This window comes from Schistocerca cancellata, chromosome 10 (assembly GCF_023864275.1).
Source record: "Schistocerca cancellata isolate TAMUIC-IGC-003103 chromosome 10, iqSchCanc2.1, whole genome shotgun sequence".
Lineage (NCBI taxonomy): Eukaryota > Metazoa > Arthropoda > Insecta > Orthoptera > Acrididae > Schistocerca > Schistocerca cancellata.
Genome location: NC_064635.1, coordinates 8993530 through 9020806, shown reverse-complemented (window position 1 = coordinate 9020806; position 27277 = coordinate 8993530). Strand labels below are relative to the sequence as shown.

At 48.2% G+C, this 27277-nt stretch overlaps 1 protein-coding gene across 2 annotated transcripts in view; it reads right to left on the bottom strand.

Moving 5' to 3' along the window:
- Positions 1 to 27277, bottom strand: part of LOC126106484 (G-protein coupled receptor moody) — a 501560-nt gene that overhangs the window by 18098 nt on the left and 456185 nt on the right. For both annotated transcript variants that reach the window (XM_049912785.1, XM_049912786.1), the window contains 2 exons: positions 26738 to 26997; positions 14791 to 14958 (listed from right to left, as the gene is read on the bottom strand). In XM_049912785.1, coding sequence (XP_049768742.1) covers positions 14791 to 14958; positions 26738 to 26997 — 428 coding nt within the window. The remainder of the gene's footprint in view (positions 1 to 14790; positions 14959 to 26737; positions 26998 to 27277) is intronic.

The window sequence follows — 27277 nt, the reverse complement described above, 5'->3', positions numbered from 1 at the left end:
TTAGGTTTAAGTAGTTCTAAGTCTAGGGGACTGATGACCTCAGATGTTAAGTTCCTTAGTGCTTAGAGCCATTTGAACTACTGCTAGGACGCAAAGTGAGATAATAGTAAACATAATCAAAATATCCACGGGTATGCTGCCGGTCTATAGTGTCCAACGGGCACAATATTTCGGCGATCAAACATGTCGCCATCATCAGGTGAACTGACGGACTGAGCTCCTGTGAACGTACCGGCACGGAGATCCGTACGCTATGGCTGCTCAGAGGGAACTGGGTTCGGTCGCGGCGGCGGCCGATTTAAATACCCTCCGCCCGCGGCGCGCTCCCTCCGCCGTCCGCGCCCAGCGCCACGGTCGCGCGGTGGAACAGATTGCGACGGCGTCTGAGATGACGTCGGTGTGATGGCTCTGTCCGCCGTGGTCGTCACAACTATACGTCTGCTCGATTTACTCTTGATTAACCCGATCGCTGGTTCCCAAGCCTTGCTAAGATTATAGCCACAGCCTTGCTAAGATTATAGCCACAGTCCCGGTTTATGAGGTCGTCATTGGTGCGAATTTCGATGGCCTCTCTAACAACGCTGTCCCAGTATCTCGACGTCTGGGACAGCGTTGTTAGAGAGGCCATCGAAATTCGCACCAATGACGACCTCATAAACCGGGACTGTGGCTATAATCTTAGCAAGGCTTGGGAACCAGCGATCGGGTTAATCAAGAGTAAATCGAGCAGACGTATAGTTGTGACGACCACGGCGGACAGAGCCATCACACCGACGTCATCTCAGACGCCGTCGCAATCTGTTCCACCGCGCGACCGTGGCGCTGGGCGCGGACGGCGGAGGGAGCGCGCCGCGGGCGGAGGGTATTTAAATCGGCCGCCGCCGCGACCGAACCCAGTTCCCTCTGAGCAGCCATAGCGTACGGATCTCCGTGCCGGTACGTTCACAGGAGCTCAGTCCGTCAGTTCACCTGATGATGGCGACATGTTTGATCGCCGAAATATTGTGCCCGTTGGACACTATAGACCGGCAGCATACCCGTGGATATTTTGATTATCAAATACGCCGGGAGAAACTCAAGAATCACAATAGTAAACATATTCACCGGAATATAAGTGAAACTCGTTATTAAACTGAAAATTACAAAATAATGAAATACGTCTCATACGACTTTCAAACACGCTCGTAATTATAGAAAATGCAAGTTAGAGGAAAGTCCATTTCGAAATGAACGCAAAAAGTCCTACAAAGTGCAGTTCTGCGACAGCTACGTGAGCGTCGAAAAGGAAATGAAAAAGCTGCGCAAAGCTGTTACGCGCAGCTGGCCCATCGGCCACACACTGTCCGACGACAGCGTTATGGAAGCATTGTACTACTATGGGTAACCATTTTATTAAACAGGCAAGTAAATAAATTGTATATTAATACGAAACAGCTTTTTATGATGTTAACCCTACGTTTTCACGAAAAATCTACGATGCGGACGGAATCTGCACACAGTAATGTTTTTTTGTTTTGTTTTTTTGTTTTTTTTGTTTTTAGGACTTCGTACGTTAACCGGTAAAAACGGAACGCTTATAGGATCAATTTGTTATTCGTCTGTTTATCTGACTGTCGAAAATTATTTTTCTCAGGAACGCGTAGTAGAAGTATCAAGTTAAAATTAATATCACCTACTAAGGTATACGATCCCTTGGCGGTGAAAAAATTGAAGCTTCTAAGTCAGTGCTATCAAAAGATACGGTCATATTTTGATATATGTGAACTCACTCATTAAAACCTATAGTGAACTTTTCTTTGACCTAGAATCATGAAATTTAGCAATAAGCAAGGTTTCACGATACAGCCAAAGGAGAAAACTAGACAACTTTTAGTTTATAATTTTATCACTCGATAAACATTTTTTCTCATTTGTTATCAGGCTGTCTGTCTGCCCATCCATCTGTTAAGACCCCTTTTTTCAAGAACGGGTTGCTGGGTCGAAGATGAAACTTGTCACATGCTAAGGTAGGTCTGTGGTCCTTAGCTTCTAAGTGAATTCAGTCGAAAGGGACGGCCCATTCACGTCATTTATTTTGATACTCGCGAAGTCTCTCATTGAAACCTATAGGGTACTAATTTGGTACAGTACAATTAAAGCAGAAAGACCAGAAAATCAGTAATTTGTAATTACATCACACAAAATAAATATTTCTTTTGGCAATTTCTATTTGACTTCAAACATGAAATTAAAGTATTCTCGAAAGTTGTGAAATCCGTGCGACCAATATCTGGCGGGGCAAAAATTGTAGTGATTCTCGACTTCCGGAATGGAATATACGCTGAAACGCCAAAGAAACTGGTATAGAGATATGTAAACTGCCAGAAAACGTCACTGCGGTCGGCAAAGCCTGTATGAGACAAGTTGTTAGATCGGTTACTGCTGCTGCAATGGCAAGCCATCGAGATTTAAGTGAGTTTCAACGTGGTGTCATAGTCGGCACACGAGCGATAGGACACTGCATCTCCGAGGTAGCGATGACGTGGGGAGTATCCCGTACGACCATTTCCCGAGTGTACCGTGAATATCAGGAATCCGGTAAAACATCAAATCTCCGATATCGCTGCGCCCGGAAGAAGATCGTGCAACAGCGGGACGAACGACGATTGAAGAGAATCGTTGAATGTGACAGAAGTGCAACTTTTCAGAAAATTGCTGCACATTTCAATGTTGGGCCATCAGCAAGTGTCGGGGTGCCAACCATTGAACGAAACATCATCGATATGGGCTTTCGTAGCCGTAGGCCCACTCGTGTACAGCAAATAAACAATGTTTTCAGCCTTCAGTTGCAAGGTAATTTTATTCGTTTACCTAGGTTTCGATTCCAGTAATGGAATCTTCTTCAGAACCTATAAATTAAACCACATATGGACATATATTACTCACTAAAATGCATTATCAGTCTAATGATTGAATAATGGCCGCGTAACGGCTCACGACGCCTAGTTTTCGAGCCGCTTACGTGTGGTCCTGATTTATGGCCGGCGCAGCTCCGTCTACGTTCGCCCTAATGGTTTTAATTTTGACTGACATAATCTTATGATTATGCGTCTTTAATGTTTTAATTTTTAATCTGTGGCATGGCCAGTGTTTGGCTCACAAAATAATTTCATTGTTGTAAGTATCACAATTTCTTCATTATTCAATCATTAGACTGATAATGCATTTTAGTGAGTAATATATGTCCATATGTGGTTTAATTTATAGGTTCTGAAGAAGATTCCATTACTGGAATCGAAACCTAGGTAAACGAATAAAATTACCTTGCAACTGAAGGCTGAAAACATTGTTTATTTGCTGTACATTTCACAGTTGCTGACACGCTGCAATATGTTAAAGATTTCCACTCGTGTACCCTTGATGACTGCACGACACAAAGCTTTACGCCTCTCCTGGGCCCGTCAACACCGACATCAGACTGTTGATGGCTGCTCGGACGAGCCTCGTTTCAAATTGTATCGAGCGGATGGACGTGAACCTCATGAATCCATGGACGCTGCAGGTCAGCAGGGGACTCTTCAAGCGGTGCTAGGCGCTTCAGTCTGGACTGCGCGACCGCCAAGGTCGCAGGTTCGAATCCTGCCTCGGGCATGGATGTGTGTGATGTCCTTAGGTTAGTCAGGTATAAGTAGCTCTAAGTTCTAGGGGACTGATGACCTCAGAAGTTGAGTCCCATAGTGCTCAGAGCCAACTGAACCATTGACTGTTCAAGCTGGTCGAGGTTCCGTAATGGTGTGCTGTTGGAGTGATATGTGACCGCCGATACGTCTAGATACGTACGTAAGCATCCTGTGTCACCACCTCCATCCATTCATGTTCATTGTGCATTGCGACGGACTTGGGAAATTCCAGCATGACAATGCGACATCAGACATGCAGAATTGCTACAGAGCGCCTCCACGAAAATTCCTCTGAGTTTAAATACTTCCGATGACCATCAAACTCCTCAGACATGAACATTATTGAACATATCCCGGAGGCCATGCAACATGCTGTTCAGAAGAGATCTTCACCCCCTCGTACTCTACCAGTTTGCCGGCTGGGGTGGCCGAGCGGTTCTAGGCACTACAGTTTGGAACCGCGCGGCCGCTACGGTCGCAGGTTCGAATCCTGCCTCGGGCATGGATGCGTGTGATGTCCTCAGGTTACTTAGGTTTAAGTAGTTCTAAGTTCTAGGCGACTGATGACCTCAGATGTTATGTTCCACAGTGCTCAGAGCCATTTCAACCATTCTTTTGTACCAGTTTCTTTGGCTCTTCAGTGTATACACATTATTAAGCGTACGGAACCCCCAGTATAAAATATATTTTACTCGAATGGGCATCTTCAATGCATGAGCTGTCAAGCTGGTCGCACAATATCTGTCGCTTTTATCTTTCCTTGTCCGTATATACCGTACCGAAAGTGGGGCAGTAGCGAGCAATGTGAAACGAATCACTTGTCCACCGTCGCTTCTCATCGCAGCCAGCGGAGCAACTGACCTCAGACGGAGGCCAGGGAGTGCTGTGCAGCGCCGCGTGATGACGCAGTACGGCGACTGCAACGAGGGCAGGGGAGACAATTGTTCCGCGCACACCGCTCGGATCGTAAACACAGGCGCGCGCCCACTTCCCGTCGCCTGCAGGCGTCCAGCGCTGTATCAGCGTTCTCATCCCTGACGACGTCGTTCGCTTTACGTCCCTCCGAGGCCGAAACAGCCAGAGCGCAGTTGCATCTTTCGCCGCCGTCACTTCGCCCGCTCCGATATATACGGCAGACGCGTCCGGCGGAATGAGCGAGGTATAAAAGCCGGCCTTATCGCGCGGGAAGAGACGGACTGGACCGCTTGCTGATGATGGAGTCGCCGCCACCGGTCGAAACGACGCCGGCTACCTCAGCCAGTGGCACTCCGCGAGGCGGTCCGCGCCAGATTAGGACTCGATAAACTCTCGTCCGGCTTAAAGTGGGCGCCGTAAGACGCGCTGGGCTGCTCCCAGCTATTGCTGTACAATAGACGAGAAACAGAAGGTCGTCATAGTTGACAGAAATTAATTACCTGGATAGTAAACTGTTGTGGTCCGTGACTGGATATACACTCCTGGAAATGGAAAAAAGAACACATTGACACCGGTGTGTCAGACCCACCATACTTGCTCCGGACACTGCGAGAGGGCTGTACAAGCAATGATCACACGCACGGCACAGCGGACACACCAGGAACCGCGGTGTTGGCCGTCGAATGGCGCTAGCTGCGCAGCATTTGTGCACCGCCGCCGTCAGTGTCAGCCAGTTTGCCGTGGCATACGGAGCTCCATCGCAGTCTTTAACACTGGTAGCATGCCGCGACAGCGTTGACGTGAACCGTATGTGCAGTTGACGGACTTTGAGCGAGGGCGTATAGTGGGCATGCGGGAGGCCGGGTGGACGTACCGCCGAATTGCTCAACACGTGGGGCGTGAGGTCTCCACAGTACATCGATGTTGTCGCCAGTGGTCGGCGGAAGGTGCACCTGCCCGTCGACCTGGGACCGGACCGCAGCGACGCACGGATGCACGCCAAGACCGTAGGATCCTACGCAGTGCCGTAGGGGACCGCACCGCCACTTCCCAGCAAATTAGGGACACTGTTGCTCCTGGGGTATCGGCGAGGACCATTCGCAACCGTCTCCATGAAGCTGCGCTACGGTCCCGCACACCGTTAGGCCGTCTTCCGCTCACGCCCCAACATCGTGCAGCCCGCCTCCAGTGGTGTCGCGACAGGCGTGAATGGAGGGACGAATGGAGACGTGTCGTCTTCAGCGATGAAAGTCGCTTCTGCCTTGGTGCCAATGATGGTCGTATGCGTGTTTGGCGCCGTGCAGGTGAGCGCCACAATCAGGACTGCATACGACCGAGGCACACAGGGCCAACACCCGGCATCATGGTGTGGGGAGCGATCTCCTACACTGGCCGTACACCACTGGTGATCGTCGAGGGGACACTGAATAGTGCACGTTACATCCAAACCGTCTTCGAACCCATCGTTCTACCATTCCTAGAACGGCAAGGGAACTTGCTGTTCCAACAGGACAATGCACGTCCGCATGTATCCCGTGCCACCCAACGTGCTCTAGAAGGTGTAAGTCAACTACCCTGGCCAGCAAGATCTCCGGATCTGTCCCCCATTGAGCATGTTTGGGACTGGATGAAGCGTCGTCTCACGCGGTCTGCACGTCCAGCACGAACGCTGGTCCAACTGAGGCGCCAGGTGGAAATGGCATGGCAAGCCGTTCCACAGGACTACATCCAGCATCTCTACGATCGTCTCCATGGGAGAATAGCAGCCTGCATTGCTGCGAAAGGTGGATATACACTGTACTAGTGCCGACATTGTGCATACTCTGTTGCCTGTGTCTATGTGCCTGTGGTTCTGTCAGTGTGATCATGTGATGTATCTGACCCCAGAAATGTGTCAATAAAGTTTCCCCTTCCTGGGACAATGAATTCACGGTGTTCCTCTTTCAATTTCCAGGAGTGTATAATAAAATAAAAAAGAAACGGAATAGTTTAGGGCATAAATACTCAAATTGTACCAGTTTAAATTTATATAGGAACTAGGAGGCTTCCACTATGATCAGAACGCTGCGTTTATACACTAGTGGCTATTAAAATTGCTACACCAAGAAGAAATGCAGATGATAAACGGGTATTCATTGGACAAATATATTATACTAGAACTGACATGTGGTTACATTTTCACGCACTTTGGGTGCATAGATCTTGAGAAATCAGTACCCAGAACAACCACCTCTGGCCGTAATAACGGCCTTGACACGCCTGGGCATTGAGACAAACAGAGCTTGGATGGCGTGTACAGGTACAGCTGCGCATGCAGCTTCAACACGATACCACAGTAGTGACTGGCGTATTGTGACCAGACGTTTTCAGTTGGTGAGAGATCTGGAGAATGTGCTGGCCAGAGCAGCAGTCGAACATTTCCTGTATTCAGAAAGGACCTGCAACATGCGGTCGTGCATTATGCTGCTGATACCATACCATCACGCCGGGTGATACGCCAGTATGGCGATGACGAATACACGCTCCCAATTTGCGTTCACCGCGATGTCGCCAAACACGGATGCGAGCATCATGATGCTGTAAACAGAACCTGGATTCATCCGAAAAAATGGCGTTTTGCCATTCGTGCACCCAGGTTCGTCGTTGAGTACACCATCGCAGGCGCTCCTGTCTCTGATGCAGCGTCAAGGCTAACCGCAGCCACGGTCTCCGAGCTGATAGTCCATGCTTCTGCAAACGTCCTGGAACTGTTCGTGCAGATGGTTGTTGTCTTGCAAACGTCCCCATCTCTTGACTCAGGGATCGAGACGTGGCTGCACGATCCGTTACAGCTATGCGCATAAGATGCCTGTCATGTCGACTGCTAGTGATACGAGGCCATTGGGATCCAGCACGGCATTCCGTATTACCCTCGTGAACCCACCGATTCCATATTCTGCTAACAGTAATAGGATCTCGACCAACGCGAGCAGCATTGTCGCGATACGATAAAGCGCAATCGCGATAGGCTACAATCCGACCTTTATCAAAGTCGGGAACGTGATGGTACGCATTTCTCCTCCTTACACGAGGCATCACAACAACGTTTCACCAGGCAACGCCGGGCAACTGCTGTTTGTGTATGAGAAATCGGTTTGAAACTTTCCTCATGTCAGCACGTTGTAGGTGTCGCCACCGGCGCCAACCTTGTGTGAATGCTCTACAAAGTTAATCATTTGCATGTCACAGCATCTTGTTCCTGTCTGTTAAATTTCTCGTCTGTAGCACGCCATCTCTGTGGTGTAGCAATTTTAATGGGCAGTAGTGTATTACATTTGTCAGCAGCAGCTCGTCCGCTTATGTACTGCGCAAGACTATGCGAGGAGGCAGCGGCCCTGTACACTGACCAGCCAGAACACTGTGGCCACCCACCTTATAGCGTGTATGTCCATCTTCGCACCGATAACACAGGCGACACATCGCGGCATGGAAGTACTGGGGCCTTGGCAGTTCGCTGCAGGGAGTTGGCCACACACCTGCACACACACACACAGGTCACGCAGTTCCCGTAACTTCCGTGGAGGCGGGCGATGAGCTCCGACGACACATTCAGTCACATACCACACATATTTTCGATCTGCTTCAGATCCCGCCTCTTGGGGGGTCAAGCACATCAACTGCAACTCGTCAGTGTGCGCTTCGAACCACTCCATCAAAGTACTGGCCTTGTGAGATGGCGCGTTATCTTGCTGAAGAATGCCAGCGCCTGTGGGACACGTGATCATCATTATGTGGCGTACGTGGTCTGCAACCAATGTACGATGCTCCTTGGCCGCCGTGCTGTCTCGCACGAGGTTCGCTGGACCTACGGATGCCTACATAAATGCTCCCCGAGGCCGCCACCAGCTTGTCTCCGTCCCGCAGCACAGGTGTCAAGGAACTGTCCCCCTGGCGTATCACCCGGCGTGATGGTGAGAGGTGCCATTGGTTACACGTCTCGGTCACCTCTTGCTCGCATTGACGGCACTTTGAACTGTGGACGTTACATTTCAGATGTGTTACGATCCGTGGCTCTACCCTTCATTCGATGCCTGCGAAACCCTACATTTCAGCAGGATAATGCACGACCGCATGTTGCAGGTCCTGTACGGCCTTTCTCGATACAGAAAATGTTCGACTGCTGCCCTGGTCAGCACATTCTCCAGATTTCTCACCAATTGAAAACGTCTGGTCAATGGTGGCCGAGCAACCGGCTCGTCACAATACGCCAGTCACTACTCCTGATCAACTGTGGTATCGTGTTGAAGCTGCATGGGCAGCTGTACCTGTACACGCCATCCACGCTCTGTTTGTCTCAATGCCCAGGCGTGTCAAGGCCGTTATTACGGCCAGAGGTGGTTGTTCTGCGTACTGATTTCTCAGGATCTATGCACCGAAATTGCGTGAGAATGTAATCACATGTCAGTTCTAGTATAATATATTTATCCAATGAATACTCGTTTATCATCTGCATTTCTTCTTGGTGTAGCACTTTTAATGGCCAGTAGTGTATAAGTATTGTTATCGTTCTGTTTCTTCAAATGGAGTACCACAGCCGTGAATTTACACTGACAGGACAAAAACGCAACACCAGAAAATGATTAATGTACAGTAATGAAATTTTGGGAATACGTTTGTCTAGGTAATATATTTAAGTTATTTACATTGCAAGACTACAGGTTAATGTAAGAGCGAGACGAATCATTGAAAATGTGCTCATCTCTCGCTTTCTCTGCTCGTACATTAATAAGCGGTGTAACTGCCAGAATGCTAAATACAAACATGAATGCTGTGCGTTGTTCAGGTGGCGGATGTCACTTTGTGGGATGGAGTTCAGTGCCTGTTACACTTGGTCGGCCATTACAGGGACGGTTAATGCTTTTTGTGGATGACGAGGGAGCTGCCGTCCGACAATGTCCCGTGTGTACTCGACTGGAGACAGATCTCGTGATCGAGTAGGCCCACGATCGAACAAAATGGAGACAGCAAATACACCCAACGGGCCCTGACAACGGGCGTGATAAACGCTACAGGGAGAGGAGAAGAATGTGAAAAATATACGCTTTGCGCTATGCTGATGATGCTATCCTCATTGCAGGAAGTGAAGACGAGCTAAACTACCCGTTCTCCAGTGTAAAGACTCTTAGTCTGGACTTAGATCTAGAGATAAAGATGATAAAGGCCGTAGTGGTGGTTATCAGTCGGTAAGGTTTACGTCAGAGCCAATTTACAGGTTGCTTAAAGAATCTCGAGCTACTGAATGATCGTATATATCCAAGATCTCCGATTAATGGTACAGAAAACGGTAGGCCACCCTTGGCCGACCTGCAACGGTTAAACTCATTAAGATGTGGCAGAACGCGACAATAGTCAACACAACGAATGGGCTTGGTGGAAATGTTGGCATTCCCTGTGTACTTTCACGGCTGCGAGACGTGAAAGGTAGTGGAAAGAGAGGAAATGATGCCTTCGAGATGTGGTGATGGCGAAAGATGTTACGTATACCATGGAGAGAAAGAAGAACCAGTGTTGCAGTTATAGAAAAACTTAGCACTAGAAAAAGTTTATCCTTTCATGTCAGCAATTCCAGCTCCTTCAGCACATTATGAGAAGAGAAGGGGTCAATTTAGGAAAGACCATCTTATGGGGCAAAACTCGAGGTGGAAGGCCACGAGAAAGAGTAGCAAGTAGACTGCTGGATTAAACGAAGAATATTACAGGCACATCTCTTCACATTATGAACTGAAGAGGCAAAGAAACTGGTACACCTGCCTATCTTGTAGGGTCCCCGCGAGCACGCATAAGTACCACAACACTGCGTGGCATGGACTCGACTAACGTCTGAAGTAGTGCTGGAGAGAACTGACACCACGAATTCTGCAGGGCAGTCCATAAATCCGTAGCAGTACGAGGGGATGGAGATCCCTTCTGAACAGCAGCACGTTCCAAGGCATCCCGTATATGCTCAATAATGTTCACGTCTGGGAAGTTTGGTGGCCAGCGGAAGTGTTTAAACACAGTAGAGTGTTAGGGGTGTCGCATTGTCCTGCTGGAATTGCCCGTTCGTCTCAGTGCACAATGGACATAAATGGATGCAGTTGGTTCAAATGGCTCTGAGCACTATGGGAGTTAATTTCTGAGGTCATCAGTCCCCTAGAACTTAGAACTAACCTAAGGACATGGCACACATCCATGCCCGAGGCAGGATTCGAAGCTGCGACCGTAGCGGTCGCGCAGCTCCAGACTGTAGTGCCTAGAACCGCTCGGCCACACCGGCCGGCGGACGCAGTTGATGAGACAGGATGTGTACATACATGTCACCTGTCAGAGTCGTATGTAGACGTATCAAGGGTCCCATATCACTCTAACTACACATGCGCCAGACCATCACAGAGCCTCCACCAGCTTGAACAGACCCCTGCTGACATTCAGGGTCCAAAGATTCATGAGATTGTCTCCATATCCGTACACGTCCATCCGCTCGATACAATTTGAAACGAGACTCGTCAGAGCATGCAATTTGTTTCCAGCCATCAACAATGTCGGTGTTGACGGGCCCAGGCGAAGCGTAAAGCTGTGTCGTGCAGTCATCAAGGGGTACACGAGTAGGCCTTCGGCTCCGAAAGCTCATATCGATGATATTTCGTTGAATGGTTCGCACGATGACACTTGCTGATGGCCCAGCACTGAAATCTGCAGCAATTTGCACTTCTGTCACGTTGAACGATTCTCATCAGTAGTCCTTGGTCCCGTTCTTGCAGGACCTTTTTCAGGCCGCAGTGAGATTTGGTGTATTACCGTATTCCCGATATTCACGGTACACTCGCCAAATGGTCGTACGGGAAACATTTCATCGCTACCTCGAAGATGCTGTGTCCCAGAGCTCGTGCGCCGACTATAACACCGCCTCGAAACTCACTTAAATGTTCATAACCTGCCATTGTAGCAGCAGTAATTGATCTAACGGCTGCGGGAGACACTTGTGGTCTTATATAGGCGTTGCCGTCCGCAGCGCCATATTCTGCCTGTTTACATATCTCTGTATTTGAATACGCATGTCTATACCAGCTTCTTTGGCGCTTCAGTGTATTAAGAAGAACGGAAGATCGTTGGGAATGGAGAAGTCGTCTCGTAGATTCAGCTATTTAAGAAGTGAACGAAGAAATGAGGTCACGTCAATGAGAAAATGAATAAAGTGAGCGATGATGATGCTTATTAGTATTGGTTAAAAACAGTCTTGGTTGCAATTTTAGTTTTTCATTTTTCAACGACGCGTTTCGTTATTTAGGCATCTTCAGGTTATCTTTGTAGATGGACGCGAGAGGTACCAAGATCTTCATAGCGCGTTCCCGTTCACAGGAGCGAGTAACAGAGTAAGACGTGGGCTCAGGTAGTAAGCTTACTATGCAGATCGTGGTACCTCTCGCGTCCATCCGTAAAGATAACCTGAAGATGCCTAAGTAAGGCGAAACGCTTCGCTGAAAAATAAAAAAAAACTAAAATTGCAACCAAGACTGTTTTTAACCAATACTGTTAAGCACTGCTATTCTGTACGCCACATACGGACTGGAAGAATTTCTACGATGCTTATTATTATTTTTAGTTTATACGACCCGTGTACCAGAGAGTCGTGTAGAAGCTGCAGTCTCCGGTCCCGTCCGTGATGTAACTTTAATGCCGCTATTCAGCATATTTAATCTGGTGATGTGGCTTCTGGGGTACGAAGCCGGTCGTTAAATAAACTCGGCGGCGTTTTGCGCTTAACGCGGCGGACCCCGCAGTTTGCGCCTCGTCCCACCTGCAGCGCGCCTGCGCCCCCAGATAAGGCCGGCCCGGCGGCAGATGGAGCCGTTCCACCCGCCACGGCAGCGGACGCCCCGCACATGAACGCGCTGTTTATTCACTGTGGGCCGCGCACGAGAGGCTGACTGCCACGAGCTGCGCTGTACAGTGAGGGGGCACGGCTGGCAGCGCCGGGGATCGGTCGTGCGAGGCTCTTTGCGGATTAGAGCTGTCTGAGCGTCGGCACGATTTGTTACCCTATATCCCACCACTGATGAGGTCGTCACATAACATTTGCAATAGAGATGTGCAATAATTTTTCTTAAGCTGCGATAAAGTCAGTGACAGAATCTGTGCAGATTAGTGAACCACATAACGTGCAAAAAATTGTTTCGGTTCTGTATTGATCTGCACGTTTTGCTTTATAGAACTTCTCACTCTCAAAGTCGAAGTGATTCGCATCTATAAATCGGGTCTCTCTCTCTCTGTTTCACACACACACACACACACACATACACAGACACGTACACACACACACAGGGTATCGGATGCACCTCAAAAAAATGGTTCAAATGGCTTTGAGCACTATGGGACTTAACATCCAAGGTCATCAGTCCCCTAGAACTTAGACCTACTTAAGCCTAACTAACCTAAGGACATCACACACATCCATGCCCGAGGCAGGATTCGAATCTGCGACCGTAGCGGTCGCGCGGTTCCACACTGTAGCGCCTAGAACCGCTTGGCCACGCCGGCTGGCTCGGATGCATCTCTCTAAGACTAAAAGAAGATTCAAAACTCCCGCCCACAACACATTCAACCGTCCGCCACCTTTTTGTCGTATCTTGTAAGCAGTGACAGAGTCCACGTTCAAAAGTTCACGTCGTACTGGAGAGATGACGTAATAAACACTGTGCTGCGTGAAAAATTGTTGCATCGTGCATGGCGGTTAAATTTGTTACTTGTTTGCTACTAATTCTATTGGCAACACATTTTGCAGAAAATATCCACGTATTCCGCTGAATGCAGCTACAAAATTACACTCTTGTACGACTGATGGTTCGGGAGATAGGACGTCATAAAAAATGAGCTGTGTCAAAACCGAAACGGCAGGGCGAAATTCGCTACAAGGACAGGAGAAATAAGTGTACAAATACTCACGCAGTATGTCAAATGTACGTGATTTGTGTGTATGTGGACAAAGCTGCATGTAAAAATCTCCTTCTAAGCCCTGAAATCGATTTCTACCAAACTTGGTACTTGTATTAGTTAGTGTCTGGAAAGAAATACTCTGGGAGTAAGAACAAGCAACCTACTCTGGGGTGGGATTGATAACGTGAAGTGAGAAGGGGGAAGGAAGAAATGATGAACAGACAAAGAGGGGGAAGTGGGACATGGATACAGATATGAGAGAGGAGGAGTTGGACAGAGAGAGGGAGAGGGGGAAATGGCCAGTGAAAGGGAAGAGGAGGAGGTCGACGGAAGATGGGGGGGGGGGGAAGATGGACAGAGGGTTGAAGAGCAGATGTCAGAGGAGGAGTGGATGGACAGAATCAGGGGGAGTAGCAGAAGGACAGAGAGTTAGGTAGAAGGAGACAGAGTCGTGGATGGTGGACAGAGAGGCATGGTGAGATAGACAGTGTGTGGTGGATGCTGAACGTGAACAGAAAAAGTGGAAATGGACAGAGAGGAGAGGGGAGGAGGGGATAAAGGGAGTGAGGAGGAGATTGGGCAGGCGGAGATGGACTAAGGGGAGGAGGAGGTGAACAGAGGTGAGAAGAGCTGATGGACAGGGGGTGGGGGAGGAGCAGCAGATGGGCCAGAGAGAGGTAGACAGAGTGTGTTGTGGTCACTGGACGGACAGGGAGAGGCTGAAAGCGGCAGAGAGGAGAGCAGACGAGATGGACAGAGTGTAGGGAGGACGAGATGGACATAAAGAATTGGAATAAATAATACGTGGGCAACGCCAGGTACTCAGCAAGTACCTATAATAAAACGAAACCTATCTCATTAAAAGAATGTCGATACACTGTATTTCGTCAGTTCATGTGAACAGCTGTACCACCATACACGTTTATGTCAACTGTACAAGTGGGCAAAGTAACTACTGATGAATGGAGACCGATGGGAAGGTTCTACAACAAACCCAGAAGTTGTACAAATCGAGAACTCGTTCTGAGCTGCACGCTGTTAACACTATTGCAGAGTTGCGGTTACTGTGCAGAGCGTCTGAGCAGGCGGGTACTTTGTGCGGTGTCGTGGTTAGTGCCCGGTGGTTGCCTGCAGCGGGGAGAGGAGCTTCGGACGTTACCTGCGGCCCAGTGCGCCGAGGCCCCCGATGGCGCCTCTCGAGGGACCGCTTTGCTGCTGCCTCTGGCTGCAGCTGCTGCTGTTGTAGCCGGCACTGGTGACATACCTTGGCAGCTGCTGTTGTTGGCAGTGGGCGTCAGCGACAGCAGACGCGGCCGGCGCAGCAGCAGCACTGTCTTGTACGCCTGTCGGTACTGCTTGTTCATGATGACGTAGATGATGGGGTTGAGGCACGCCGACAGGTACAGCATGATGTAGCCCAGCACGTGCAGTCCTGCGGGCGACAGAAATTTTACGTAAAACACGGAGCACTGCTTGCTCGCAATGTTTGCTTGCGAGGCAACTGTGGTAGCCTGGATGGTCGGACAGGCGTCTGTAGTCATCCAACCCTCCCCGCTGAGTGGGTCAGATACCTGTCTGACTGTGAGTGAGCACACTGTGACTCCATAGCTGACCCTAGTTGCACCCAGTCATGCAGCGGCTTTCACTATCCCAAAACAGAAGCGGAAAGGTTGGGGTATGGAATGGTAGGTGGCAGTCAGGGGTGGCAGATGGCAGTGCACTGGAGGAGCTGATGAAGCCACACTGTGGACCCAACCACTATAAAATCGCCCACACAAACGTGAGCATGTGAGCCAGACACACTTGGCAGGTGGGGTGGGAGGGCTGGCCAATGGGTAAACCTGTAGTAGATGGCTAAAGCCACCCAATCACAGGCCGACCAGTCGTCCAACATTGACCCCCCTCCCCCTACCCTCCCATAAGCAGGTCACCAACCCATGTGATTGTGTGTGGGCATACGACAGATGCATAGCAGACATTAACTGTGACCGGTCACATGGCAGCTTTCACCGTGCCAAAACAGAAAGGAAAAGGGCAAAGTTGGTATGGCAGGAAGCAATCAGGGCAAGCAGGTAGTGGTGTGCCACTGGAGCCAACGCACCCGAGCCATGGACCTAACCACTGTAAAATTGCCCACACAAAGGCGAGCATATTGGGGTAGACCCGCTTGGCAGGGGGGAGGGGTTGGCCAACCAGTCAGCTAACCCCCGCCTCCCTATGAGTGGGTTGTCGATCTGTGGCAGAGTTTGACTGCGTCCAGTCGTGTGGCAGCTTTCACCTTGTCAGAACAGAACAGGAAAGGACAGAGTGTGGAATGGCAGGTAGTGGTCGGGGCTAGCAGGTAGCGATGCATCGGTAGAGCCGACGCACTGGACCACTGGACCACTATTAAATTGCCCACATGAAGGCGAATGTGTCGGGGCAGATCTGCTCGGCAGTGGAGTTGGCAGACTGTTTGGCTTCTGAATGGGTAGCTTCAGATAAGGTGTGTGATGTAGGCAGCAGTCAAAGGTACTGCACAATGTTTACGACTTGGTTGGACACAGAGACTGACAGATGTTTTCCTCTCATTATGAGATATGAGAGTTTTACACATCTACCAAAATTTACAGCAATTAGTTCGGTGGAAAACACAAAGAATCAGAAGTGATTGATAAGGCATAAGGATAAGACTTCATATTCACCTCTGACTGCACTCATTATTACAATATAAGCTACTGCAACCTCAGTCTTAGATCATTTTCAATTCCTTACTGGTGATGAAAACACAGCAGCAGTCAACATTCATAAAAAGAGTAGAAATGTGAGCCGTTGTGGTTGCGTCAGCCTTTGTTAGACACTGATGCCGTGTGTGCATATTGCAGTAAACAGTACAATAAGTGGCATGTACGAAGTCCTTTAAAGAACTGTACGAGACTATGGTGCTGCAGCAAATACAGTTACGTATAAGGATAAGAGTATAATGGAGGCAACAGCTGGAGTGACGTAACATTATTTACACCTTCACTGGACAAGGTCTTCTGCAGACGCAAGCAAACTCAGCCTTACTCTAACCTACGGTGTTTTTAGAAAGGAAATTTCTTTTGGCAAGTGTGTGTCTTTATTTTCACAGGATAGGAGGGCGTTAATGCAGCAGCAACAAAATGTGCTAACAAATAATTTGATTGGCAAGATGAATAATCAGAGCTGGCGAATCAGGTATAAGGACACACGCAGAGGAAAATTGCCTGAAAGTACTGTAGAGCACAATACATCAGACAGGCATCTGTACATTCTTTCAGCTGAGGTCAAGTCGAGAATAATACAACGGAGGCACCAGTAAAAGGGATCACACATTAGTTGCAGCTCAACTAGACACGTTATTGTGCAGGTATCGGCAACCAAAGCATTACTCAAAATAGTGTAGGAAACATTTTACGTGGGAACCATTCATTTTGACAAGAAATGAAACTTGCTAACAAGTAATTTGGTTGGTGAGATGAGGAAACCGAGTTTGCTGGTCGATGCAAGGATTTATCCAGAAGAAAGTCCTGCGAATTACTGGAGAAGGACGACAGAGTTACAGTGGAAGACACTGCTGCTGTACCTGATGCAGAACACTTGAACACGAAAGCCCAGAACCACCAGGTGGTGAGCTGGGCTGCAGCATCCGGTGTGCAGTTTGTTTCAAAGCGCCAGCTCACACCCAGCAAAGCAACTACCCGAGTTTCATCAGTACAATGGGGATATTATTGTTTGTCGTTTGTTATGTTAGCGTGTGGTGAATAGCTCAGATATTTAAAGTGCAACCTCTGAGGCGTGCTGAAAAGTAATGCTTCCGAATTTCTCATGTGTAAACTCTTACAAATTTTTCAATAAAACAAACTTCATTAACATTTCCCATCTGTATTCCTCATGTCTACATACTTATTTCTCAACATAGTCAGCCCGGCGATGAACATGTTTCTCCCACCAGGAGGCTATTTTGTTGATACCATCACTGTAGATTATTTGATTTTGTTGATAAAACCACAACCTCAGCTCTGTTTGCACCACTTCCCTACTGTCAAAGTCAAATTCTCAAAGGTGTACTTCAAGTTTTGGAAACAGATGAAAATCGGATGGGGCCAAATCAACATTGTAGGAGGATGGTAGATGACAATGAACCCAAGGTGACGAATTATTGTAGATGTCACAGCGCTGTATAACATGTGTATCTCATGCACCGAGATAGTCACGTTATACAGCGCCATGTTACACGCTACAATTCGGAGCCCTCTAGTGTCAGAGGTTTGCAACTTGCGTCAGTGAAGCGGGAAAGCCGACTGAGTTATATGCACGACATATAATGCCTCAACCAATCTTGTGAACAGCATAAAAATTTCGGAGGAAATAGTTTTCAGCATGCCCTCATAACTGTGCTTCTAAACAGATGCAACTTAAACGTGCTTTGCAGAACTTCGAAATATAGAAAGGTTTGATAGCATAATTTTATACGTTTGTCATGTACTGACGTAGCCACGTTACACAGCGCCGTAAAGAACTGTGCGATCGAGACCTTTCCATATTTCAAAGTTGTGCCAAACCTGAATGGTCGTGTGCTGGTGTAAGCCGCTGCTAGCACGGCGGTTGGGAAAGAGGCTGCAAGAAGGTCGATAATAGGCGCTGAGTCAAGTGCGTCTGTCAGGAGAGAGGCCAGAGACAGACTCGCAAGCAACGAGCCGCCAACGCCCTCTCCACCGCCAGTATTTAGACCGCTGCTCCGGACCGGAGAGCCCAGTCGCATACAGAGTCAGTCGCAGCCGCAGTCAGCTCAGTTACGTAGTTGACATCTGTCAGTTCACGTCACCAGCTACAAGAGTGTAGTGTGTGTAGCGGGACTTGTACTTCGCCAGCAGTGAGGCTAATGTGGACTATTATGGAAGAGCTTGTACCACAACAACTTGCTTAGAGATAAGAAAGTTCTTGTTCTTGTGAATGAAGAACCCTGTTAACATACCTGTGTGGAGTTGTATTGTAGAAAGAGGATACCGAACACCAAACGACAGCCTCTCCCTCGCTTCTCCTGGTACAGAACTTTACAGTGTCAACGACTACACAAAATGTCAACTGCTTCTACCATGGATGCATTTTTCCATCAGGTAATGGTTAACGTACATCGCTATCTTTCCTGATGCTGCACATAATTATTACATTATTATTGCTTGCAAATGCTGCACTCACACATAGTTCTTCATAATTATTAAATATGAATTCTGTACAGCAACTTCCGATATTGAATAATTAATGCCCTGTAACAGGGAAACATTTGCGGACTGCTTTGCTCTCTTTAAGTTTATCCATACCTATAAGATTTCAAGGTGAGTGCACAATCAACCATTCATTATACAAATACGACGCAATAATAAAAAAATCGAAAAATGGCAGCTGAAGATCAGAAGATATCCAAGAACCAAGTACAAGGTGACAGTTATTGAACTATAGGAGAAAAAAAAGCGTAAACTAGTTGCAAACTACGGCGTGCACACACTTTATTGAACAAGCAAACGTCATTACAGGTATTCCGATTTAGATTATGACATGTTCGATATGCCTGCCATCGTTGGCTACGATGTGGCGCAGACGAATAGCGAAATTCTGCATGACCCGTTGAAGTGTGGGAATATCCATAGTGTCGAAAACCAATGGTTATGCGGTTATTGATGTATACCTTGTCCTTAATATAGCCCCACAAAAAGGAGTCGCACGTGTTCAGATCCGGAGAATGCGGCAGCCAATCGAGGCCCATGGCAGTGGCCTCTGGGTACCCCAGAGCCAGAATGCGGTCCCCAAAGTGCTCCTGCAGGACATCAAACACTCTCCTGCTTCGAAGGGGTCCAGCTCCGCCTTGTATGAACCACACCTTGTCGATATCAGGGTCACTTTGGACAATGGAGATGAAATCATCTTCCAAAGCCTCAAGTACCGTTCGGCAGTCACCGTGCCATTGAGCAATATCGCATCGATTATTCCGTGACTGGCCACTGCACACCTTACAGAAATTCGTTGAGGGTGAAGAGACTTCTCAATCTCGAAATTCGGATTCTCAGTCCCCCAAATGCGCCAATTTTGCTTATTGATGAACCCATCCAAATGAAAATGGATTTCGTCACCAAACCAAATCTTGCATGCGCGTACTAATTCCTATCAAGCCCCGTGACCAACCGTGCAGTTTGAACGTCCTAACACAATCGTTCAGAAGTTATGACGATTTTATTTCATATAGTTCAATAACTGTCACTGTGTATTTGCTTGTAATACAGTCACTGACAACTGAGTATATACACTATTCGACTAAACAGTGTTCGGTAACTTACTAGTCGACATTAGTATGGAGGCGTGTCTATCCTTCGCTTTTATGAGGGATTCAGTTCTGTTTGGAACACTTTCAATGAGGTGCCTGAATGTCTGTGAAGGAATGGCAGCCCATTATCCTGCGAGAGTACTGATGTTGGACGCTGGCACCTTGAATGAAATCGACGTGCTAACTCTTATATCATCGTGTTCTGCTCGCGGTCTCGGGCAGGCAAACTTGTTACAAAAATATTACTGTCCACAGACTGTTACCCGCCTGATGCTACTTCAAGACGTGGTGCACTGTGATGCTGATACAAGCAGTCACAGGCCCTGAACTGTTCCCCTACTGCACACAGCAGACAATGCCTTAAACTGTGTTCATACCTTTCCACATTTAGCCTCTTTTTAAGCACAATGAGAGGTGCACACCCTAATCATGAATAACAACCCGACAGCGTGACACCACCTCCTTCGTACTTCACTTTTGGCGCTACGGATGATGGGAAGTAACGTTCTCCAGGTATGTGCCCAGCCCAAACCCTTCCATCGAATGGCCAAAGTGTATATCGTTATCGTCCACTCCAAATCTCTCGCTTCCAACCACCCACTGTCCACCGTCCACTGGCACCACAGTTTACGCCACTACAAGCGTCCCCCAGCATCGGCTACGCAAATGCGTGGCTTGTGAGGAGCTGCCCGGCCACTGTACCCCATTACTTCTGGCACTCTACGCATATCCATTGTGATCGGTGGCACGTTTGCAGCCCAGCCTCTGCGTCGATGTGTTACTCAGCTGACGTCCAATGACTAGGCTGCTGCGTTTGTAGCCTCGAGCTCTCGTGACCAATTCATTCTGCTGTTACTGCGTCTCTGCTGGCAACACGACACTCCCTGCGCCCTTTTATACTGGCGGGTTCGCCTCTTGCGACGTTACATAGCGGTGTATGGCTACTTTTGATTAGATATTGTAACATGAAAGTCTCGTGAAGGGTGAAATCGCTGTTTCGATTCTCAGTGATATAAACGTATTTTAACTTTTTTTTTACATTCTATATTTGTCGTCAAATGGAAATGTTTATTAATTAATACTGATCGTATTCTGTTGTAACAACAACGTCTTTTAAATTTTTCATCACTGTTTCTGTATTCTTTCTGTGAGTCTGCTATTGGATGCAGCTAGACGGAGAATTTTGCACACTTTTCTGTGCAAGAGCGAGCCGTACTTGATGTAGTGCATCGCAGGAGTTGGATCGGAATGGGAGATGGAATTGCTTGACCACCTCGCTTCCTCTGATCTGGTACCTGTTGATTTTATGATGGTTACATATCAGATGTCTAGTGAGCGTGACACCAATTCCCGACGAAGTAACACTGCTCCGCAGGATACGTGTAGGGTCCTGAAGAGGTTCGTGGGATGTCTGGTGTACTTGGTGGAGTGCATCAGGTTTTTCTAGGTACTTTGAGTGCGGATCCACCACATCTTCCAACTCGCTGCAGGACTTAGTGAATGCTGCGAGCGGTGGGCTGATGGATGGGAGCGCAACTTGCGCATGACAGAAATTTTCTACCTCCACTGATTTATTTCATGTCTGTAGGCGACTGAAGTCCTGATTTCTCGTAATATATGTTGTGCCTATATTGAATGCGCTGGTTGTCATTTTGAACACCTTGTGTACTGTACGACATTGAACATACAGTGCATTGTCTTTGCTGAACTTAAGGCGCATGTGCATTGACAGGCCATGTCGTTCCTGACATTGCAAAACCTTTCTTTGGTTCTGCATTCCTTCCAAGGCCACAAGTTCCTGTTCCAGACGTTTTGTATCTCGACTCCTCTATCAGCATCATCAATTGGCGCACACCTTTCCCTGTTCAATAACACTGCTGAACCTCTGGAGCCGGCTGGAGTGGCCGAGCGGTTCTCGGCACTTCAGTCTGGAACCGCGCGACCGCTACGGTCGCAGGTTCGAATCCTGCCTCGGGCATGGATGTGTGTGATGTCCTTAGGTTAGTTAGGTTTAAGTAGTTCTAAGTTCTAGGGGACTGATGACCTGAGAAGTTAAGTCCCATAGTGCTCAGAGCCATTTGAACCATTTGAAGCTCTGGAAAACAAAGTATTTTATTCTCTATTTCGTGTCTCGCGTTTTTATACCAATTCTTTTTACTGTGAATACTAGAATTTTCTTGCGATTAGTAATTAAAAATGCCGTGTGGCAGACCCAGGTTGGAATCCTGGCACTGCCAGGCATTTTTCCTTGATGACAGGACTGGAACAGTCCTCAGAAGTCAGTCTGCTGATGACAGCTGACGGTCTGCTTGAGTGAGAAAGTATGCGAAGCGAACAACGGCCGGGAAAGCGGTGTGCTCAGTCAGAGACTCTCCATGTTGCATCAATGAAGCTCTTGGCAGAGGATCACAGGGCCGTCGCTCCCGACAGACCCGAACGTGGAGCTTTGCTTTCTTGCTTTTATTTCAATGTTTCTTTTAAATATTTGTTAATCAACATTTCCATTTGATATTCGTCTCTTTCTTCTTTCTCCAAGTGTTTCTATTGGCCTGTTATGGTGCCAATGTGAGGTTCTCATGCCCTCTTTCCATTGGTCGACCCAGTGATGTTACATCGTTGGGGTGGTAGTCTATCAGGGAGTTTAGAGTCCTACTTTGAGCACAGTCGTCGTAGATGTTTTCCCCACCTGTATTGTTTGTTCTTAACAGTATCTGTGGTGGGTTCCATTTTAACTTCCTTAAACACGCCTTCATTCCTTTAGAGATCCCATCTGGTGTAGCCAGCTGTTCGTCTCAAGAATGTCATTCCACAAGCAATTAGTCTTTTCGAGTATTTTAGCTTTTCTCTCCAAGCTTCGCTGCCCTAGCACACCTGTTGCCTAGGTATTTTTTTTCAGTCATCATTCTTCTGATGCGGACGGCGACATATTCCTCTCCTATGCCAACCTCTTGATCTCAGAGTAGCACCTGCACCGTACTTACTGAATTATTTCCTGGCTGTAATCCAACCTCTGTCTCCCTCTACAGTTTTTACCCTCTTCAGCTCCCTATGGTACCGCGGACGCTATTCCCTAACGTTTTAACCGGTGTCCTATCCCCTTGTTTCTTCTTTTTATCACTGTTTTCCATTGATTGCTTCCCTTTCCAATTCTGCGGAGAAACTCTTCATTCCTTCACTGAAAATAATTTCGAACATTCTTCTGTACCACCACATCTCAAATTCAACTTGTGATCTGAGTCTATATCTGCTCCTGGGTACGCCTTACAATCCACTATCTAATTTCGGAATTTCTGGCTGATCATGACGCAATCTAACTACACTCCTGGAAATTGAAATAAGAACACCGTGAATTCATTGTCCCAGGAAGGGGAAACTTTATTGACACATTCCTGGGGTCAGATACATCACATGATCACACTGACAGAACCACAGGCACATAGACACAGGCAACAGAGCATGCACAATGTCGGCACTAGTACAGTGTATATCCACCTTTCGCAGCAATGCAGGCTGCTATTCTCCCATGGAGACGATCGTAGAGATGCTGGATGTAGTCCTGTGGAACGGCTTGCCATGCCATTTCCACCTGGCGCCTCAGTTGGACCAGCGTTCGTGCTGGACGTGCAGACCGCGTGAGACGACGCTTCATCCAGTCCCAAACATGCTCAATGGGGGACAGATCCGGAGATCTTGCTGGCCAGGGTAGTTGACTTACACCTTCTAGAGCACGTTCGGTGGCACGGGATACATGCGGACGTGCATTGTCCTTTTGGAACAGCAAGTTCCCTTGCCGGTCTAGGAATGGTAGAACGATGGGTTCGATGACGGTTTGGATGTACCGTGCACTATTCAGTGTCCCCTCGACGATCACCAGTGGTGTACGGCCAGTGTAGGAGATCGCTCCCCACACGATGATGCCGGGTGTTGGCCCTGTGTGCCTCGGTCGTATGCAGTCCTGATTGTGGCGCTCACCTGCACGGCGCCAAACACGCATACGACCATCATTGGCACCAAGGCAGAAGCGACTCTCATCGCTGAAGACGACACGTCTCCATTCGTCCCTCCATTCACGCCTGTCGCGACACCACTGGAGGCGGGCTGCACGATGTTGGGGCGTGAGCGGAAGACGGCCTAACGGTGTGCGGGACCGTAGCCCAGCTTCATGGAGACGGTTGCGAATGGTCCTCGCCGATACCCCAGTAGCAACAGTGTCCCTAATTTGCTGGGAAGTGGCGGTGCGGTCCCCTACGGCACTGCGTAGGATCCTACGGTCTTGGCGTGCATCCGTGCGTCGCTGCGGTCCGGTCCCAGGTCGACGGGCACGTGCACCTTCCGCCGACCACTGGCGACAACATCGATGTACTGTGGAGACCTCACGCCCCACGTGTTGAGCAATTCGGCGGTACGTCCACCCGGCCTCCCGCATGCCCACTATACGCCCTCGCTCAAAGTCCGTCAACTGCACATACGGTTCACGTCCACGCTGTCGCGGCATGCTACCAGTGTTAAAGACTGCGATGGAGCTCCGTATGCCACGCCAAACTGGCAGACACTGACGGCGGCGGTGCACAAATGCTGCGCAGCTAGCGCCATTCGACAGCCAACACCGCGGTTCTTGGTGTGTCCGCTGTGCCGTGCGTGTGATCATTGCTTGTACAGCCCTCTCGCAGTGTCCGGAGCAAGTATGGTGGGTCTGACACACCGGTGTCAATGTGTTCTTTTTTCCATTTCCAGGAGTGTATAATCTTTCTGTATCTACTGGCCTTTCAGAAGTATACCTCCTTCCCCTGAGTATTAGTTTGTCATCTCCCTTTAGGTACGGAATTACTGTTTCAATATGTGAGGATATACTTCCTGTATGTCATCATCTTCTGCTTACGACGTCGGCATGTATACCCGAACTATCGTTGCCGGCGTTGGTGGACGAGAGCAGCTCCTGTCACTGAACTGTTCACAGTAGCTCACTCTCCGCCCTACCGTCCTATTCATAACGAATCCTACTCGCTTTACGCAGTATTCTGCTGCTGTTGATATTATCCTAAACGCGTCTGACCAGAAATTCTTGTTTGCTTCCCTCTTCTCCTTACTGGCCCCCACTATATCTAGACTGAGCCTTTGCATTTTGTTTTTCAGATTTTCAGCTTTCCTGCTACATTCAAACTTCCGACATTCGACACCCCTCCCCCCAACCCGATTTGTAGAACGCTATCCTTTCTTTCGTCATTCAGTCTTTTCCTCACGGTCACTTCCCCCTTGGTGGTCCCCTCCAGGAGATCAAGCTGACGGACTGGTCCAGAATCTTTTCCTTGATGGAGAGATCATCATGACACCTTTCACTTAGAGGCCACATGTCTTATGTCTTCAATGCAGTGGTCTCCATTGTATTCTGGATTCTCATTTCATCGATCACTGCGGAAGGAGGTGAACACATGTTACAGCATTGTGACTGCGTACAGGGAGGGAGGGAGGGGTCAGGGGGAGGAACAGTTCAGAGACGGTGATTATCTGTACCAGCATGACAATGCACCCTGCCATAAAGTACCATCTGTGAGACAATGGTCTGAGCAGGCAAGTCTGTTTCAGGAAAGTTATTATCCACTGAGTCCTGACCTGAATCCAATGGAGCATTTAGGGTACGAGTTAGAACGTCGACTCGGCTCCAGAACGCCTGCTGCCTAATCTGGTTTCAGTTCTCGAAGAAGGATGGGCTGCTATTCCTCTGCTAACATTTAGACACCTGATTTTATCTTGGAACTCCTCCATTTGGTCCGTGTTTGCATAGAAAAACAGTTATATCAAAAAATTGAGTTCACCTTGATGCAAAACACCTTGTTATTCGTTTATTTCTTTATTGTCCCAAACTAGTTTCGGCGACAAATATCACCATCATCAGTGGTTTTTTTTAATCAAAAACATGTAGAAAATGGCATGGTTATACAAACACAGTAGCTCATTTTTACTATTCGTTCTTTCGAATATAGTTTTCTATGGATACTTTTATACTACCTTATTTATTGTATGTTTCAGCATGTTTTAAGCAATGATTGTAGCTGTCTGCGACATATTTTCTGTGCGCTTTTTTTCTGTTGCCGTTTGCCGGCCGCGGTGGTCACGCGGTTCTAGGCGTGCAGTCCGGAACCGCGCGACTGCTACGGTCGCAGGTTCGAATCCTGCCTCGGGCATGGATGTGTTTGGTGTCCTTAGATTAGTTAGGTTTAAGTTCTAGGGGACTGATGACCACAGCTGTTAAGTGCCATAGTGCTCAGAGCCATTTGAACCATTTTTTGTTGCCGTTTTTTACTCAACGAACATCATGTCATCTGAAACCAGCGGTTTGCACAGCACTACCGCAACTCCAAGTATATATTGCTGACATACGAAGTTCACCTTTTAGTATTTTGTTCACTAACAGCCACTCACGTGGTTGCAGATGACATGATGTTCGCCAAGTAAAAAACGGCAACATAAAAAAAGCGCACAGAAAATATGTCGCAGACAGCGGCAATAATTGCTTAAAACATGCTGTAACATAGAATAAATAAGGTAGTATAAAAGTATCCATAGAAAACTATATTCGAAAAAACGAATAGTAAAACTGTAATAATGTGCTACTGTGTTTGTATAACCATGCTATTTTCTGCATGTTTTAGATTTAAAAAAAAAAACCACTGATGATGGTGATATTTTTCGCCGAAACTAGTTTGGGAGAATAAAGAAATAAACGAATAACAAGGTGCTTTGCATCAAGGTGAACTCAATTTTTTGATATTACTGATTTAGACACCTGACTGAGAGTGTCCCCAGCGGACCAAATGACGCCGCCACCCCGAATGCTGCCGTGCAGGCGCTTTTCCTGCAACTTGGGAGCGCAGCGGGCGGCCGCCCTCACCCGGGTGTCGCACGCGGTGGTCGGCGACCTTGACGATGGTGATGGGCAGGTAGCACACCACGAAGGACAGGAAGATGGCCAGCACCATCTTGGTGATGCGCCACTCGTTGCGGCGCGCGCGCACGTCCCTGGCGGCGTGCCGCTGCTGCTGGCCGCCCCCGCCGCCCCCGGCGCCGCCCCCAGGCGTCAGCCCCTTGCCGCCGCCCCCGGGGGTGGGAGCCTGCGCCGCCGACTGGTGCGACCGCATCCGGTTCTCTGACCTGCAGCAGATCCAGACACGGGTTATGAGACAGAGATGATACTGTTGTCCATTACACCGTTACTACGACACAGGGGCGACACTGAAAATTTTTACAAACAGGGTTTATTTTTTTAAAAATATATATTTCTTTACTCTTTTTAAAGCTCTTGGCCCTGTGAAAGAAAAAGGTCTCTCGAGGAGATTCAACTATGAATCATACAGGGTGAGTCACCTAACATTGCCGCTGCATATATATCGTAAACCACATCAAATACTGACGAATCGATTCCACAGACCGA